Source organism: Pyrgilauda ruficollis, unplaced genomic scaffold (assembly GCF_017590135.1).
Source record: "Pyrgilauda ruficollis isolate IOZ18807 unplaced genomic scaffold, ASM1759013v1 scaffold6, whole genome shotgun sequence".
Classification (NCBI taxonomy): Eukaryota; Metazoa; Chordata; class Aves; order Passeriformes; family Passeridae; genus Pyrgilauda; species Pyrgilauda ruficollis.
This window is the reverse complement of record NW_024527710.1, coordinates 14,842,370-14,858,927: the sequence shown is the minus strand read 5'-3', so window position 1 is coordinate 14,858,927 and position 16,558 is coordinate 14,842,370. Positions and strand designations below refer to the sequence as shown.

Sequence of the window (16,558 nt, the reverse complement as noted above, 5' to 3'; positions counted from 1 at the left end):
CAATTTGCAGTGTTTCCTCAGGTGACACTGGCAAGCCTTCACCATCACCAAAGGATTCCTGCATGTTCCCACAGCATTTGCCACTCCAAGCAAGAAGAGTCCAGAGGCAAGTGACGGGAGAGGGTACCCTGCAGTCACTCCCCACCAGCTGTGATTCACAACTGCCTTCATGACAAAGTTCACCCTGAGCATCCTGGAAGCCACTGGCACTTGTGTCCATTTTGCCATGAGTCTGAAGTAATGCATTTATTGCCTTTCAGTGACTGCAGCTGGTTTCTGCTGCCCAGCACAGTCGCTGTCCCCAGGATCTCAGCGACAGAAGGAGATGGGAGCATCACAGTTTCTTCACCCACTTTTTCTCCTCACTCTCAGGGCTGTGAAGCCAACTGATGGCTGCCATGAGCTCACTGTCCCCCCTGCTCACCCAGAGGAGTGTGACCTCCCTCAGCCTGTAGTTTGAGTTCTGGAACCCCAAATTCTCCGGTGACCAGCTCTCCACACCCGCTGCTGTGCCACAGCCATTTCGTTTCGGCCACAGAGGACATTACCCTGGTGACAGTGAAGGGAGGGCTGAATTCCTTTCCCAGTCTGGCTCGCTGTTTTGACAAGTGATTCTTTTTATAAATCCCAGACAGGGTATCCCTCCAGAGTCAATTGTAAAGCTGGATTTAATGCACATCACAGAGAATACACGAAAGCTCTCGTACGTTCTGCAGCACTGGGGGGGTTTTTTGGGCTCTGTGAATGTGCTGACCAGCAGCTGACCTTGTCTCCTGATGCAGAGCACAGCCACTGAAGGATAGGACACACTCTGCCATCGTCAGGATTCCCAATTTCACTTCACACCCTGCATCTGCTGCCCCCCAAGGTGGTGATGGGTCCCACCAGACACCTCCAATAACACAGTAACTCATCACAGGGGCATGATTGCTGTCAGAGCACAGGGGATACAGCCCAGGTATCCTTGACTCCTGCAGCACCAATTATTGCTTCTCTTGGTGAAGCCCTTCCCAGTGTGAACAGGGTGGCTGCAGCCTTGAGAGGACAGAGGAAGGCAAGGAAAAAAGAGAAAAGTCACCCCAAGGACTCAGTGTGCTTAGGGTGAACCAATCCACATGGAGAGCTTTGCCCACCATAAATGTTAAACAAGTCCTTCCACATTAGGTCCACCTAAAATAGCCTCACCAATCTCACCTTGCCTAAGCCTTTAGTTGGTGTTTCACTTCCCCTGAGAGCTATGTGGAAGTTTCTAAAGTAACTAAAAATGCATTTTCCCTTTTTGACCGATTTTCCAAGGGCCACCCCAGCTACAGCTGCTGCACCAAACCCTCTGCCCTCCTCCTCTTCAAGCCACCACACACCTCTACTCCCTCACACGAAACAGCTGTGAAACCTGAGAAATCGGTCCTGGGCAATAGAAATCCCATTGATAAATACCTTTCAAAAAAAACCCATCTGGAAGTTGGTCAGTTGAGTCCCATCAGGAAAACACAGGGCCACCACGTTCCCCTGCTGGCTTTTCCTTCAGGGTGACTGAACATACTTTGGATTTCTCAGCAGAGGGAGCTTCTCACAAGCAGTTTGAGCACCACCTCCCTCCAACCCTCGGAAACGCTCCCGTTTCAAACAAGCTTTTCACCAAACCCACGTGCAAAAACCAAAGGCAGCTGACTCCTAACCCCAAGTAACCATCGGCTGGTTTCTTTACAGATTTAAGCAGGCTTGCAGCCTTCCCAAAATTCTTTATTAGCTTTCATAACTATTCCTATTAAATGCTTATCCCTTGAACATCCTGGTACTGCTCAGCAGCAGCTCTGTGGCAGTCAGTACCAGGGCTCTGAGAGTTTGCAAGAAAAAATGGGCTTTTTAGTGCTTTTCAATGCCTTCCTTTGGTGCCACTGAAGGCCTCTTGATATTTTTCTTATGGAGACAGAGTTCTTCAGCCTACTTTTGTGTGCAGCTCAAATGCTCTGTATGTTATGGCCATGCAGTGTGGCCAGCAGGATCAGGGCAGGGATTGTCCCCCTGTGCTTGGTGCTGATGAATCCATTCCTGGAATCCTGTGTGCATTTTGGGGCCTCTTGTGACAAGAAAGACGTTGAGGGGCTGAGGTGTGCTCAGGGAAGGGCAGCAGAGCTGGGAAAAGGGCTGGAGAACAAGTCTGAGGTTGAGGGAGTGGTGGGGTTTAGCCTGGAGAAAAGGAGGCTCAGAGGGGACCTTCTCAGTCTCTACAACTCCCTGAAATGAGGTTGGAGCCAGCTGGAGGTCAGGGTCTTCTCCCAGGGAACACGGGACAGGACAGGAGGAAGCAGCCTCAAGCTGTGCCGGGGAGGTTTGCATTGCGTATCAGGAACAATTTCTTCACATAAAGGGTTATCAAACACTGGAACAGGCTGCCCTGGCAGTGGTGGAATTAGCATCCCTAGAGAGGTTTCAGAGCTCTGTGGATGTGGCATTTGGGGTGGTGGCCTTGGCAGTGCTGGGGGAACAGCTGGACTTGATCTGAGGCAGCTTTTCCAGCCTAAACAATTCTATGATTCCATGACTCTGTGTCCCTTCTCCCTGTCTCCTTGGACAAACAGCTGCATCTCTTATCCAAAAACCTTTTCATGGTCACCACCAAGCTGGGTAAGGAGCAGAGTCCTGTGCAGGGCTGGCAGCACTGTCTGGGATGAGCTGTCCCAAAGAGGACAGGGAGCTCTGGCACAGTCAATTCCAGCCCCCTGCTCTGCTCCCAGCACAAGCATCAGTGGGGTGAGCTCCACCAGGGAGCTGATCCAGGCAGGAAAAAAAAACTGATTTGAAAAGAAAATGTTTAATTCTTCAGTCAGATCAGTTCTCCAACCTGTTTTACTGAGTGACAGCACTTGTACTGCACAGCATGCCCAGAACAGCATGAGTGGGCGGATGGGATGGCAGGAGAGGGAGGCAGGGAGGAGAGGAAGGGAAAAGGACTGCTTTTTTAAGAAGCACTAACAGCTTAAACACACTTAAAATGTTAATTTAATTGAAGAAACCAAGGATTTTCATCTCACCAAGGTACCAAGAGAACCTTAGCTCTTCTAACCAGATTTGCAGATGATGTCTTCCTAAGCCTACATAGATTGCTGAATAATGGTTTGCCCAAATAATTAGAATAACTAGAACTGAAAACCAGCAGCATTTCTAATATCTATCTGCCCTTCCCTCATCCCCTTCTCATCCCTGTGTTTTCTATGTTTGGCATCAGTACCTACACGAGCAATTTGACCATAATCTGAACGTGGTTCACTCCTCTGCTTTAAAGGAGTTTCACATCACAATCTTTGAGCTCACCTACCCCCTTCTTGTTGCCTAGGGCCTTACAAAAACAAGAGCAAAACATGAAAAACATTATAAGCATTTGTAATGGTTCTTCATAAAAACAATTTCAAAATAGCATTTACACTGAGGGCATAAATATCCCCTTATGAATAAATGATGCTGTTATTCAGTAAGCCTAGTGCTTGATCACATTCAGATCAGGAATAATTATTTAGGTCCTTCAGAGAGGTTAAAACAACCTCTCTTAGAGCATGGGAACCTTCTTTTGCATGAATAATTTCCATCAGCAGATGAACTGATAAATAAAAGCAGATAACATCAATCAGCTCAGATGTAAGAAGAGCTAGTGAGCAGACTAGGGACAAGTGCAACAAATATAATTTGGCTATAAATAAATTTAGTCTCAAAATTAGGAGACCCTTTCCAAATATAAGAGCTGTGAAGTCTCAGTCTAGCCCTTCAATAAAAGCAGTGGGACAAACCCCAAAAGAGCAGTGTGCTAAAATTTCCATCCCTGGAATTGTTCCAGGCCACGTTGCGGGGGGACCTGAGCAAACTGCTCTAAGGGAAGGTGGCTGTGCCCATGGCCAAAGGGCTGGGACCAGGTGATCTTTAAGGTACATCCAACCCAAACCATTCTGCGAATGATTCCATGAAATCCTGAAGTGGGCTTCAAAGCAAAGCCTTCCATGTGTCTGAAGAGAGCTGGAAGGTGTGGCCGGCTCACAGCTGAGCTCTGAACCTTGATCCCTCCCTGTCTGAAGTTTCCATCTGCCAGCTATCAAACAACTAAAGGACAAGGTCAGCATTTCTCCTGCAGGCAAAGAGGAGTCACTTGTGTGACTCCTGACACTTGTGTCACATCACCATGGCTGTGTCCTCATGGAACACCTGGATTCCATGTTCCTCTCTGAACCCAGTGGTGCCATGGCAAAGTCTCTGCCATTCCAGGGTCCCTGGCAGCGCTGGCTGTGCCAGTGGCTGTCACTGGACCTCTGTCACTGTCCTCTCAAGCAGCACATCCCTTGAGGGATTTTAACTTCAAAAAACAAAGCCTCATCTTTCTCACAGGCTTTATTTATCTTCTGTCACGTGGTTCCATCACGGATAGGAGTTTTCTGCCAGGGTTTTAGAGAGTAAGCCGTGTTATGAAGGGAGGTGCCCCCTTCTTTATTCTAGAAATGGAACTGCATGGCACTTCGGAGACACCTGCACTGCCGGGTTGTTGTGCCTACAACACCAGAGGGGTGCACAGGTGAGGGATGCACAGGTGAGAGATGCGGAGATGTTCTGCTCCAGACCCCGACCTAAAGGCACCAGGATGCATCCCTCGCTCAGGGGACACTGGTCACCACAGCACCACCACGGGCCTGTCCCCACCGTGACCGGGGAGTCCCCTCTGCCTCAGCCCTTGTCCCAGCCCTGTATCCCCATTCCCGGCCCCTGTCTCAGGACCAGCGCCCAGCCCTGCCCGGGGTCTGACCCGGCTCCCCCAGCCCTCACTGGGTCTGATCCCCATTCCCAGCCCTGCCCGGTGTCTCACCCTGTCCCGGTCCCCATTCCCAGCCCCGACTGAGGGTCTGACCCTGTCCCGGTCTCCATTCCCAGCCCTGACCAGGGTCTGACCCTGTCCCGGTCCCCATTCCCAGCCCTGCCCGAGGTCTCAGCCGAGTCCCCCTCAGTCCCCAGGCGGTGACACCCCCGCCGCGGGGGGGGCCCTGTGGCCGCGGCGATGAGGGGGAGCGCGGGGCCGGCCGCGCGCAGCCAATCGGCGCCCTCAGCGCCTGGTCCGATCTCCGCGGAGCTCTCCGATTGGCCGCCTCCCTCCCCTCGCCTCACGCCTCGGCCAATGGGGGCGGAGGGGCGTGGCCCGGGCGGCGAGCGCGCGAGCGGCGGGCGCGGCATGGCGGGGTCCCATAAGGGAGCGCGGCCGTGATGGAGCGCGAGCGGGCGGTGGGCGTCATGTCGGCGCTGTGGTCGGTGGGCGCGGGGCTGCTGCTCCTGCTGCTGTGGGTGCGGCACCGCGGGCTGGAGGCCGTGCTGGTGCACCACCGCTGGGTCTTCGTCTGCTTCTTCCTCCTGCCGCTCTCCATCCTCTTCGACATCTACTACCAGCTGCGCGCATGGGCCGTGTGGCGCCTCCACAGCGCCCCGCGGCAGCACGCCCAGCGCGTCCGGCACATCCAGGAGCAGGTGAGGCTTGGCCGGAGCGCGGGACACCGCGGGTGCCGCGGCTTGGCGAGGGGACAGCGTGTCCTTGTCCCGCTCTCTGTCATCCCGCCATTCCGCGCCCGGGGCAAAGTGCAGCCGGAGCGGGGAAAAGCGAAGGGATCAGCGGCGGCGGGGCTTTCGCCCTCCTGCAGGAACTCCTGTGGAACTCCGTCCGTGCGGCCGCTGGCGCTGCGGTGTGCTCGGGGTGTGCTGAGAGCCGGGCTGGGCACGCACCGGGCTCAGGGACACACGTGTGTGCAAGATGGAAAAGCATCTGTCTGGATCTCAGGCTCAGAAGCGTGTTCTGCCTGCACTCACACCCTGCTGCTCGGCACCGCCAGCCCCAGGAGCTGCTTCGTGGGCAGATTAAACTTTTCCTCCACCCAGAAATGCAGATGTGTGTAGTTGTGATTCTGTGCTCTCTGGTGTTTGTGGTAATTCTGTCACGTCCGCTTCTGTTTCCTGCCTTGTCTCTCCCGTCACTGATACAGATGGATATTCATGTGCATGGAATTATTCTCAGAGGGGTTGGGGTTGTTGATTGGGTTTTTTTTTTTTTTTTTACCAGCTGTAGTAGCAGCTCAGCTTTGAAGAAAATGCAGTTGTTTGTTCTCTGGGTGTTAACCACTGTGGCTTTGCAGAATTCATATGGCTTGCACATTTTCCTTCTCAACTTTTCATAGAATCTTAGGAGGCTTTGCGTTGGAAGGGACCTTAAAAATTATCTTATTCCAACCCCACCTGCCATGGGCAAGGGCATCTTCCACTAGACCAGGTTGCTCAAGGTTGATTCTACTAGACCTGGTCATTTGGAGGCTCAGACCACTTTTTGTGTGTTTTGGATTAGAACTAAGATTACAACAGTGATAATACCTCCCTTAGAGGAGGGGTTTTTTAACTCTGTTAGTGTCTTTTTATCTTTCTGAATCCTTCTTCCAGAAGAAAACCCCAGAGCTACAGGATATTAGAAATGTGTCCTCTACATAACTAAACCACTCTGGTCATACTTTATTTAGAAGTTCAGAGATCTGCAAAGAGGCTTCCCGAGCATCGCTGCTGTGACAGCTGTTGGCTCTTGCAGGTCCGGGAATGGAAGAAGGAAGGCAGCAAGAGGTACATGTGCACGGGCCGGCCCGGCTGGCTGACGGTGTCCCTCCGTGTTGGCAAGTACAAGAAGACTCACAAGAACATCATGATCAATTTAATGGATGTTCTGGAAGTAGACAGTGAAAGACAGGTAACAAATCCCACAACAAAGCATTCACTGTAATGGATTTTGTACTTTTCTTCACGATACTCAGAGCTGAAGGGATTAGATTGCACAAAGAACAAAATTTTGTAGCAGACCTATCACATTTCAAGGGTTTGCAATGTGGGCTTGGATCGTTCCATCTGAAAAACCCAGCATATGGAATTGCTTGGCTTTTATGTGCTGAAGTCTAAAAGACCAGATTGATTTATGGGTTTGGGCACTGAGCAACAAGATGTTGAGGCAGAGGAGGAATCACTAAACAGTTCCCACTATTTTTAGTAACTCTCTTAGGAAAGTGAATCTCTGAGTTCTGATAACAGATGGAGGTGTAACCAGTTAGCCATGTTTTGTCATCATTAATGCTGAACTCTTAATTTGTGTTTGTTGAGAACTTGGGGGTGGGTTTTTGTTTTTATTTTTCCTTTCAGGTTGTTCGTGTGGAGCCTTTGGTGTCCATGGGCCAGCTGACTGCTTACCTGAATCCCATGGGCTGGACCATTCCTGTGGTGCCAGAGCTTGATGATCTCACAGTAGGTAAGGATTGCTGATGACAAGACTCACTGATTTTGCTGCACTTTCATTAGGGATTTTTAATTGCATTGTTTTAAAGATTCTAGAAGTACTCTCTGTTGAGCCTTGTTCTTTGTGGTATTTATGTTATAAGCACTTTTTTTTTTAATAGTCTTAGCTTATAAAGTGGAGGTTTATAAATCACCCACATTTTGGACTGTGTTTCATTTGATTTGTTGTGTGCTCTCTTAACAAGGTGGCTTGATCATGGGAACTGGCATTGAGTCTTCATCCCATATCTATGGACTTTTTCAGCACACCTGTGTGGCCTATGAACTTGTTCTTGCTGATGGAAGCCTTGTGAGATGTTCACCAGTAAGACAAAATGTTACTTTGCTATCATTTACAATGTCATTGACAGTTATTGGTGTGGATATATGATTTAGTATGACATACATACTTTTTGCAGACTGAAAACTCAGACCTATTTTATGCAGTGCCTTGGTCTTGTGGTACTCTGGGTTTCCTGGTTGCAGCAGAAATAAAAATGGTTCCTGCCAAGAAATATGTCAAAATACATTATGAGCCAGTAAGAGGACTGCAGAAGATTTGTGAGAAGTTCACTGAAGAGTCTAAGAAAAAGGAGAATAGTTTTGTGGAAGGACTTATGTATTCCTTGGATGAAGCAGTCATCATGACAGGAGTCTTGACTGATGAAGCTGAGCAAAACAAGGTAACTAAAGGGAAGTTACTGGCAATGACAAAAATACTCCCAAGGTCTAACTGAAGCTAGGATAAAACCATTATAGAATTGGACATGATAACATAGGATTAAAATTTGGATCAGTCCATCAGAATATTTTAATTCCTACTATGACAGAATCTGTTCTCTAAATCTCTTTTATTGGTGAGAAATGACCCACTGATTTAATTGTTCTGAGAAGGAGGAAGAGAAGGATCTTTTCTCATAGACTGAACAATGCTGCTTTGAACTGCAGTTATTCAGAGTAACTCTCTTTCTAGCAAGCTTTTAATGCTGGTAATATTAATAAAAACACATCAGGGGCATGCACAGGAGGGTCATGCTAAGTGTTCATGCAACCTTCCACCTGGATGTTTCCTCTCTGCCGTGTGAGATTTTGGATTAATGGTGGGTTTGGAGATTGGCATTTTAGGAATTCAGTTCTGTCACATTCATGGGTTCTTAAATAGCTTGTCAGTGGCAAGCCTTACTTAAACCTTAATGGCAAGAAAGGAAAGAAGGAGCCTTGCAAGTGGGGTGAAGGCTCCCTAGATGCCTTGTCACAGTCTTATCCAGAGGGTATAACACAGATTCCTCCCAGAAAAGGAATTTGGGGACATACTCTGTTGTCTAGCAAGGTGTAACTGTTACCTAATGAATTCGTGTTTTCTTGTAGATAAACAGAATTGGCAACTACTACAAGCCATGGTTCTTTAAGCATGTGGAGAAGTATTTGAAAGCTGACAGGACTGGAGTGGAATACATTCCTTCTAGACATTATTACCACAGACATACACGCAGTATCTTCTGGGAGCTCCAAGTAAGACCAGTTCCAAAATTCAAATATATCTGCAGGAGGGTACTCTGCCCTTTCCCAGTGTAGGTACAATGTGCCTTCTTCCCCTTGGCAGCTACTTCTGTCTTTAATGGCAGAAAAAAATGGCAAAGTTTATGGCAAATCCAAGGACACTTCTTGACATATAAGGTGTTGTATCAGAAACTCCTAATTTTTGATTTAGTGCTTTTCTGAATTTAGACCTTAAGCATGTATGTTACTTACATAACTAAGTATTAAATTTCAGCATTATATTTTTGTATCTACTGAGTGATTTCCAAATTCAGATAGTGGAAAAAACATGAATGTGAAATTCTGGCTAAAAAACTGCCCCACCTAAAGTAATTATGTAATCAGGTCATTACTCAGAATTTTATAAATGTGTTTATTGTTGTGTGTACTTACGCAAAACTTGATTTGACATTCTGAAATATTCCTGTTACTACATTTTGAATCTCTGGAGTGAGGTACCAGATCCTTTCAGCTCCTGCAGAAGGTAAACAGCAGTTGGCTGTGCGGGTGGTAATTAAAATTGTACAGCTTTAAAATGCTATTGAGAAATTTGGTTATTCTTGCAAAACTTCTGTAAAGTTAGCTCCTTTTGCACTCCTCCCTTGGCTGTTGCAAGATAATAGCCTGTTGCTCTCTTTATTTTCTGACATTATTTGGGGCTGGGTATGTTGTGATTCATACAACTGAAAACCAGAGGAGGCTTGGGGCAAGGCTCTGTACCGAGTGCAGTCCATGCCCCCTAATTTGCTAATTTGTGTTTTAGTACTTTAGCAAAGTATCACCAATTAAATTTATTGAAAATCTGGCTTAATATTACCCTGAGGGCTCTGAAGTGTTATTTTGATCCACTCACACATTCTTCAGTCAGACTCTTCTTCTTTCCTCTTGGAAGGATATCATTCCTTTTGGCAATAACCCCGTGTTCCGTTACCTGTTTGGCTGGATGGTGCCCCCAAAAATCTCTCTGCTGAAGCTCACCCAAGGAGAAGCCATTAGGAAGCTGTATGAGCAGCACCACGTTGTGCAGGACATGCTGGTGCCAATGAAGAGCCTTGAAAAATCAATCCAGACCTTCCACGTTGACCTTAATGTAAGAACTCATCTCCTTAGAACCTGGCAAATCTTGGGTTCTTTGTGATAAGACTGTGACTGTTGATGTTAGACATAATATCCTGCTTGTGCAAAAGGTCATAATTGTGTCCTGGGGAGTGCTGTGTTTTGTGAGTCCATGATGCAAGGCTGCAGCAGAAATAAACACAGCTTTCTGAAAAAGAGAGGCATTAAATAAAAGATTCAAGCTTTGGTAGAAACCGACACTTCTAAAAGATTTTATCACTTACTGAAATTTGAACTGATCTTCACATAATGATTGGTGGTCTCCCCAAACACCAACTGTGGAGCTTCATTTCCCTTTCTTGCTTTTATTTCTGAATTGATTTTCGTTAGTGTAGAATTTCAATTTTGATAATTTCAATTTTGGACTGACCTGGAAAAGAAAACACTTCCTTCTCTCTTTGCTCAGAATGTTTATTCAGTTGCTGCTTTGAGATCAGGGGGTGATTTATTTGTGGGTGTTTTTTGGGGTTTTTTTCCCTTTTAAATTCATATGTTTAAGGGGAGGAGATACAATTCTAAGAGGACATTTTCAATCTATTTGTGTTATGGTCATTAGAAAGTGCAGCTAAAAACAACACCAGGACAGCTGAGAAGGAAGAGCTGAAAGCAAAGTTTCAGTCCAAGACTGGGAGAAAGTTCTCTTAACTCTTTATTTTGCCACATGTATTAAAGAGCTTAAAGGATGATTGTGTTAAAAAATAAGTGATAAAGTGTTTTCCTGCCCCTGCAGGTGTACCCTATTTGGTTATGTCCTTTCATATTGCCCAACAATCCTGGTATGGTCCATCCCAAAGGAAATGAAGCTGAGCTCTACGTGGATATAGGAGCTTATGGAGAGCCCAAAAGCAAACAGTTTGAAGCCAGGGCTTCAATGAGGCAAATGGAAAAGTTTGTAAGAAGTGTGCACGGGTAAGGACCCCACTCCTCAGAATAGTGATAGTGTCATATAATTCACACTCTGTGGTTTAATCACAGTTATTTATCCCACAGAACTTTAATGTTTAATACTGCATTAATTTAATAACCACAGTAATTGAAAACTAATTTAAATTTCTAATTTTGGTGAGTTTTAAATATGATTTCACTTCATTATTTGATTGTGAAACCAACCATACAAAAAAACACACTGGCTGAAGTCATTGCGGTGTAGTTGGGAGCTGGGTGACTTCAGATCACCTTTCAGCTCCAGGCTGCTCTGGGAGTACACTCTGCTGCTACAAAAGACACCCTTGGAATACATCATTGAGGAATCCCAAAAGTTTGGACAGCTTCCCTGCCTGCCCTTGGGACTGTTCTCCCTGCAGTCCTTGCAGCCTCATGGAGCCGCTCTGCCCCGTCCTTGCACCGGGATGTCCTTGCCCAGGGGGCCAGCCTTTGCTGTCCCTGCAGTCAGTCCCTGTGTGCTGGTGGCATTCTTTCATCCCTCAAAACTTGTGCTCCAGAGCTTCCTTTTCCCTGCCTGGGTTCTGATTACACAGGACCACAGTGGGCGTGAGGCATGTGCCCACCATCTGTCACAGACTCGAGCCAGCCTAATTTGCTGGAGCGGTGTCAGTGGAGAAGCAGCCACAGGCTGGTTTCTCAGGAACAAAAAGCAACTACATGGTATTTTTACACCATCAGTCTAATTTATCCCCGTTTCTATTTTGACCTACTTCTCAGTCTAACAGTGATCATGTCCCATGTGGCTGAGCAGTAATGGCAAGGCTGCTTCGAGATGATTTGGGGACTGCAAATTACTTTGAGCTGCAAGAAGTGATTTGCCAGAGAACAAAGCAACCCAAAGTCAATTTTAAGCTTTTTTTTTTTTTTTTCATTAACTTGAAATTGAGATTTTAATTTAAAGCTCTTTACTGGCAAAGTTTGGTCTGTTTTCTACCTGTCACTGGGAAATGAACAATGGATAAATGCTTAATCTTCCAGTTTCGTAATCACACAAAACAATAGAGCTTCTATGTTAGGTTGTGTTTTGCTGCTGTACTCTGATGGTAGCTGCAGCTTAGAGAGCACACTGGGAGTGAGGAAGAGTCCACAGCTGAAGAAGGATTTAATTTGTAAATGGACCTTTGTTACACCATGGTTTGTTTACACTCTGAATTTATCTTCTTGGCCTGGTCTCATTTTGCCTTCCTAGTTCTGTTCTTAATGTCCAGAGAAATGAAAAAGTCAAAGGATGTATTGTTACATCTGTCTTGAATGGATATTGTAATACGGCAAATATGAGATTCTATGATTGTACCTACAGGGATCCTAAGAAAAAAACTACTAAATCCACAAAGTATAGTTGGCTGAGTGTCCCAGCATAATCCACATGAGCTATTGTATTTGTTTTTTAAAAAGCATTGTTGATGGTTTTGTTTAAAGTATTTGCTTTTCATAGCTTGCACTGATTTTTTTTTAAACATTCTGTATCAAATCTTGTGGCTCAATTAACACTGAATCTCTGTCTCTTTGCCTTCTCTCCAGTTTCCAGATGCTGTATGCAGATTGTTACATGACACGTGAGGAGTTCTGGGATATGTTTGATGGCTCGTTGTACCACAAGCTGAGGGAGGAGATGAATTGCAAGGATGCCTTTCCAGAAGTGTATGACAAAATCTGCAAAGCTGCAAGGCACTGAGCCTGGCTGAGCTCACCAAGCAATCAGGGAAAGAGGAATTTACTTATAGCTAGTCAGTATATCCTTTAAAAAAAAAGCTTTATCGCTCTCCAAATAAGCTCATTCTTATTGATGTTTAAAGGTACGAATTCCTGCTTTACACATTTATGTTTAGTATTTCTTCGTATGTTTTAAAACCATTTTTCCAAACTCAGAGTGATTGTTTATAAAAAATCTGAAGTGCTAGCCTTTGTATCTAATGTAGTGACATAGGTGAGTTCACCTATTTCCAAGCAGAAGAAAAATAATGGGAATGGATGAAGACACTGGAGTTACACCAGCTATATTTAACATGACTTCTGAAAACAGGACGGAGGGCTCAGAAATAGGTGCCAAAGCTGAACACATTATCTAATTAATCATGTTGTTAAAAACATTTGCCTCCAGTCAGTGTCCTGGAGCAGCTCTGCAGTGGCTCATCCCCACTCCATCCTCCTCCAGCTGTGTGATGGTGGTGCTGGGCTGCTCACCTTGTCCTGCAGGGCAGCTGAGCTCCCCAGGCCTGGCTTCTGCTGGAAAACTGAGCACTGAGGTGTGAAGAAGATGCTTTTTACTTGTGCCTATCAGATTTGTACTGATTTTGATTATGAAGTGTGAATGGATGTAGGTTTTTAGGTGTTTTGTAGTTGGCCAACAGTGCATTGGTGTTTTTTTTTTTTTGCCCCAAAGTATCAATGTTCTGGCTTTGTAGACCACTGATAAAAAAATTGCTGCTATTTCATATAGCCAAATTTTAATTTCTTTGTGGGTCAGTTCGTTTGGGTTTCTTTTGGGTTTGTGTTTTTTGGGGTTGTTTGGTTGTGGCTTAATTTTAGTGCCTTATAAGTACTCAGTTGGAGGAAGATATGGCTCATCTCAGATTGTTCTGTCCTGGCCAGTGGGAGAAGGAAGTCAAGGCTGCATTTATGGGAGGTTTGTTAGAGCAAGTGGCTGTGGATAAGAGCTCTTGATGTGAATCTTGATACACACAGGCTTTGGTTCTGACTTGAGTGACATTTTTGCTTTTCATTTTAGCTGGGTTAGGTTGATAGGCTTTGTAAAAGGACTGTTTCAGTCACCTGGAGAGGGAATAACAGCAAGTACTGTTAGTTCCCTCTTCTGCTGCTCGCAGGTGAAAATGGCACAGTCATGGACTTGATACAGTTGAGTGTAGAAGTGTGGAGATGTTTTGACCCTGTAGCCAGAATCAGGGTTCCAAACCAAGCCTGTGTCTTGTCCAAGCAGTACTGAAAATTGTAACTTGAAACCTTACTAAGCCTGAGGGAAAAGAGTCATTTTCTTGAGGCTTGTGTAGGAGGTAACACGGAGAACTTCTCAAACAGTTACCAATGGGAGGTGTAATTTTATTATGTGTGCTAAACCAATGATTTTATTTATTGATAGATGGATGTTTAAGGTCCAGATGAAACCAATGATAAAGCAGTAGCAGGAATAAGCTTGGGCTGTAACTCAGTGATGCAAGTAAGGTACCCCCTCAAATCCTGCACAGGGGCAGCATTCCATGGGGAGACACAGCCAGTGCAGAGTGTCCTCAGTGCTGCCCGGGCCCTGGAGCTGTGTCAGTGATCCAGGAGTGCCTGCCATGCCTCCTGGCTGCACCAGGGGTACACAGGAAGGCAAGTGTTGATTCTCAGGGTGTGACCTGCCTTCCTGCCCCCACGAGGGAATTGGCCCTGGGGTTGAAGCTACGATCAGCCCAGTGCTTGCATAGTCTGCACAGAGCAAGAATGGTTTGGTTAGCTTTGAAAGGGCAATGTTAAAACAGCTAGAGGATATGCAAATACTTCTACTTAGGCTGTGTTTCACTTATGTACTGATGATCTTTAGGTATGCACTGTGTTTGTTTTTTCACTCCTTAATTTATTGGCAAACTTTGTATGCCGTGATTGGGTCCTGCACTCTATCAGTCACACATACACACCATTGCTGTTGCTCTTGGTTTTTGGTTGTATGGGCTGTTGAAAATAAAGCTCTGGCCGGCGTACTGTTCCAAGGGGTGTCTTTTAATGAGTGTTTGCTTGCTTTTCAACAGCTGTTTATCATTTCTCTCGTGCTTCTTGTGTCGTTCCACATGGCCTTTGATTACTGAGAAAAGTCTGGGTAAGACACCCAGGGCATTGTGAGGGAGGTGGTGGGAGGTGAGGTTTGTAGGAATGTCTTTGAAGTCTGTGAACCTTCACTTATCTTTTCCCCAAGATACACCTGCAATAAAAGAAATACCTCATAGCTGAGCCTTTAACCCTTCACTTATGCCCCACTAGCTCCACACAGCCTCATGATGCTAATTGTCCTGATTTTTCACACACACCACTTCCTTCTTTCCCCATGACATTATGTCTAAGGAGGACAAACTCCCATTTTGCATTTAGGTGCTACCTATTGACAGTGGGTAGTTACTTCATTCTCATTTCATGCTAATAACTCTAATCCCTGCCTTGAATGAGCAGCCAAAAGTGAGACTGAAGACTCAGTGCACTCTTCAGCCTGGGGAGTTTCACACCCACCCCTTCTGTCTCCTTGATAAATGTCTCCAAGCAGCTCTGGAGGCTCAGTGGGAGGTGCTCCTGCCCCTCCCTGATCACAGCTGGTACACCTTCTCCCAGGGTGCACACTGCTCTTTTCCCAGGGAGAAAGCCAGGCTGCCAAGTGCCTCAGCCCTGCTGAAGCTGCAGTTCAGGTGCCAAAGCCCTTCCATGCTGGCCTTGGCTTGGGCTGAATTTCACAACCCTCCTTTGTTGCCCCGGCAGCATTTCTCTACCCTCCCTCACTCCCATCACTGCTCAGGCATTTCCCTTCAGAGACCTCCTCCTTTGGAACAATAGCCAGGATTTCCTTAAATCGCTGCAGTTTTACCTGTGTTCCATTATCTCCCCCCACCAAATGATAATTGCAGATTAATTAGCATACTTAATCAGCCACAACTAACATGTAATTACATCTAGATTTAATTATTCCTGTCTGGTCTAAACACTTGTACAAGACCTGATAAACTCAACTCTAGGAGAACCAATGTGCTCCCAGTACATTTTTATGGCCAGCTTTTGTTGCTACTGACATTTTCCACTCATCCCACTTTCTCCACTGCCTCCAGGTTTTCTTTCCCTGCTCATCTTTGCTATGGTAGCACTTTTCCAGACCCACTTCTCTGTGGAGTTGTGGACCTGGGGCTGCTCAGGTGTGGTAACACCACCCAGAACAGGTGTGTGCAACTCCTCTAGGTAGTAGCAGGGTTTGAAAGGATGTGTTTAACCCTGAGTGAGCTGTGTGCACCATCACACCTTCATTGGGAGGATGTGCAGGATCTGGCATCCTCTTCTCATGTATGTAATTTCTGTAAAGTCCCAGCTGAAAATAGTTAATTACTGCTCAATTACAGTGTCATTGCCCCCCCCCCCCCACCCCTCCTTTAACTCTCTGTGTTCAGCCAGGCAGAGTGAGGACGGGGAATCCTCTCTGTCATGCTTCCTGTCAGCCCTATCTATTGCAGGGAAGGCATGGTACAATTCCAGCACTTTGTCTCTCTTGTCTTTTGCTCCTGGGCCTCCCCAGCTCCCATCCTGTGAATGGCAGGCTCCTGAGGTTCCCCCAGTTTGAGAAAGCCCCTGAGGAGCAGGCTCATTGTGCCAGCAGCAAGTGATACAACAACAGTGGCACATCTCAACCAAAGGGAGCCCACACTGCAAGGAGGGAGGAGGACACAGAGCCCCACCACTCCTCCAGAAGCAGCTCTGGCCACAGCAGGCCATAAAGAGTTGATTACCCCTGCAGGCTTGAGCTCACTCTCCTGTCCCCTCCTGCCAGCTGCAGTGAAGGGCAGCAGTGTCACAACCTCCCCACTCAAGTGTAATCTGAAAGTTCCCCACCAATTACCAAGATGTCTTGACCTCTTTCAAGCTGCCTGTTCCTCACTCAGCTGGA

At 46.4% G+C, this 16,558-nt stretch overlaps 1 protein-coding gene across 1 annotated transcript; it reads left to right on the top strand.

The window, feature by feature from the left end:
• The first annotated feature begins 5,157 nt into the window (after positions 1-5,157).
• DHCR24 (24-dehydrocholesterol reductase) lies at positions 5,158-14,633 on the top strand. The gene is made up of 9 exons (XM_041483462.1): positions 5,158-5,496; positions 6,596-6,751; positions 7,195-7,300; positions 7,533-7,651; positions 7,746-8,009; positions 8,695-8,838; positions 9,758-9,955; positions 10,712-10,890; positions 12,448-14,633. The coding sequence occupies exons 1-9, from the start codon at positions 5,239-5,241 to the stop codon at positions 12,599-12,601; spliced, it is 1,578 nt and encodes a 525-aa protein (XP_041339396.1). The 5' UTR covers positions 5,158-5,238; the 3' UTR covers positions 12,602-14,633.
• Positions 14,634-16,558: the final 1,925 nt, after the last annotated feature.

Bases quoted from the DNA above. Each gene is read 5' to 3' on its own strand.
- DHCR24 (XM_041483462.1), top strand. From the start codon at position 5,239: ATGGAGCGCGAGCGGGCGGTGGGCGTCATGTCGGCGCTGTGGTCGGTG. The intron at 7,652-7,745 runs GTAAGACAAAAT...TACTTTTTGCAG, and splicing joins GCCTTGTGAGATGTTCACCA to ACTGAAAACTCAGACCTATT. The intron at 8,010-8,694 runs GTAACTAAAGGG...GTTTTCTTGTAG, and splicing joins ATGAAGCTGAGCAAAACAAG to ATAAACAGAATTGGCAACTA.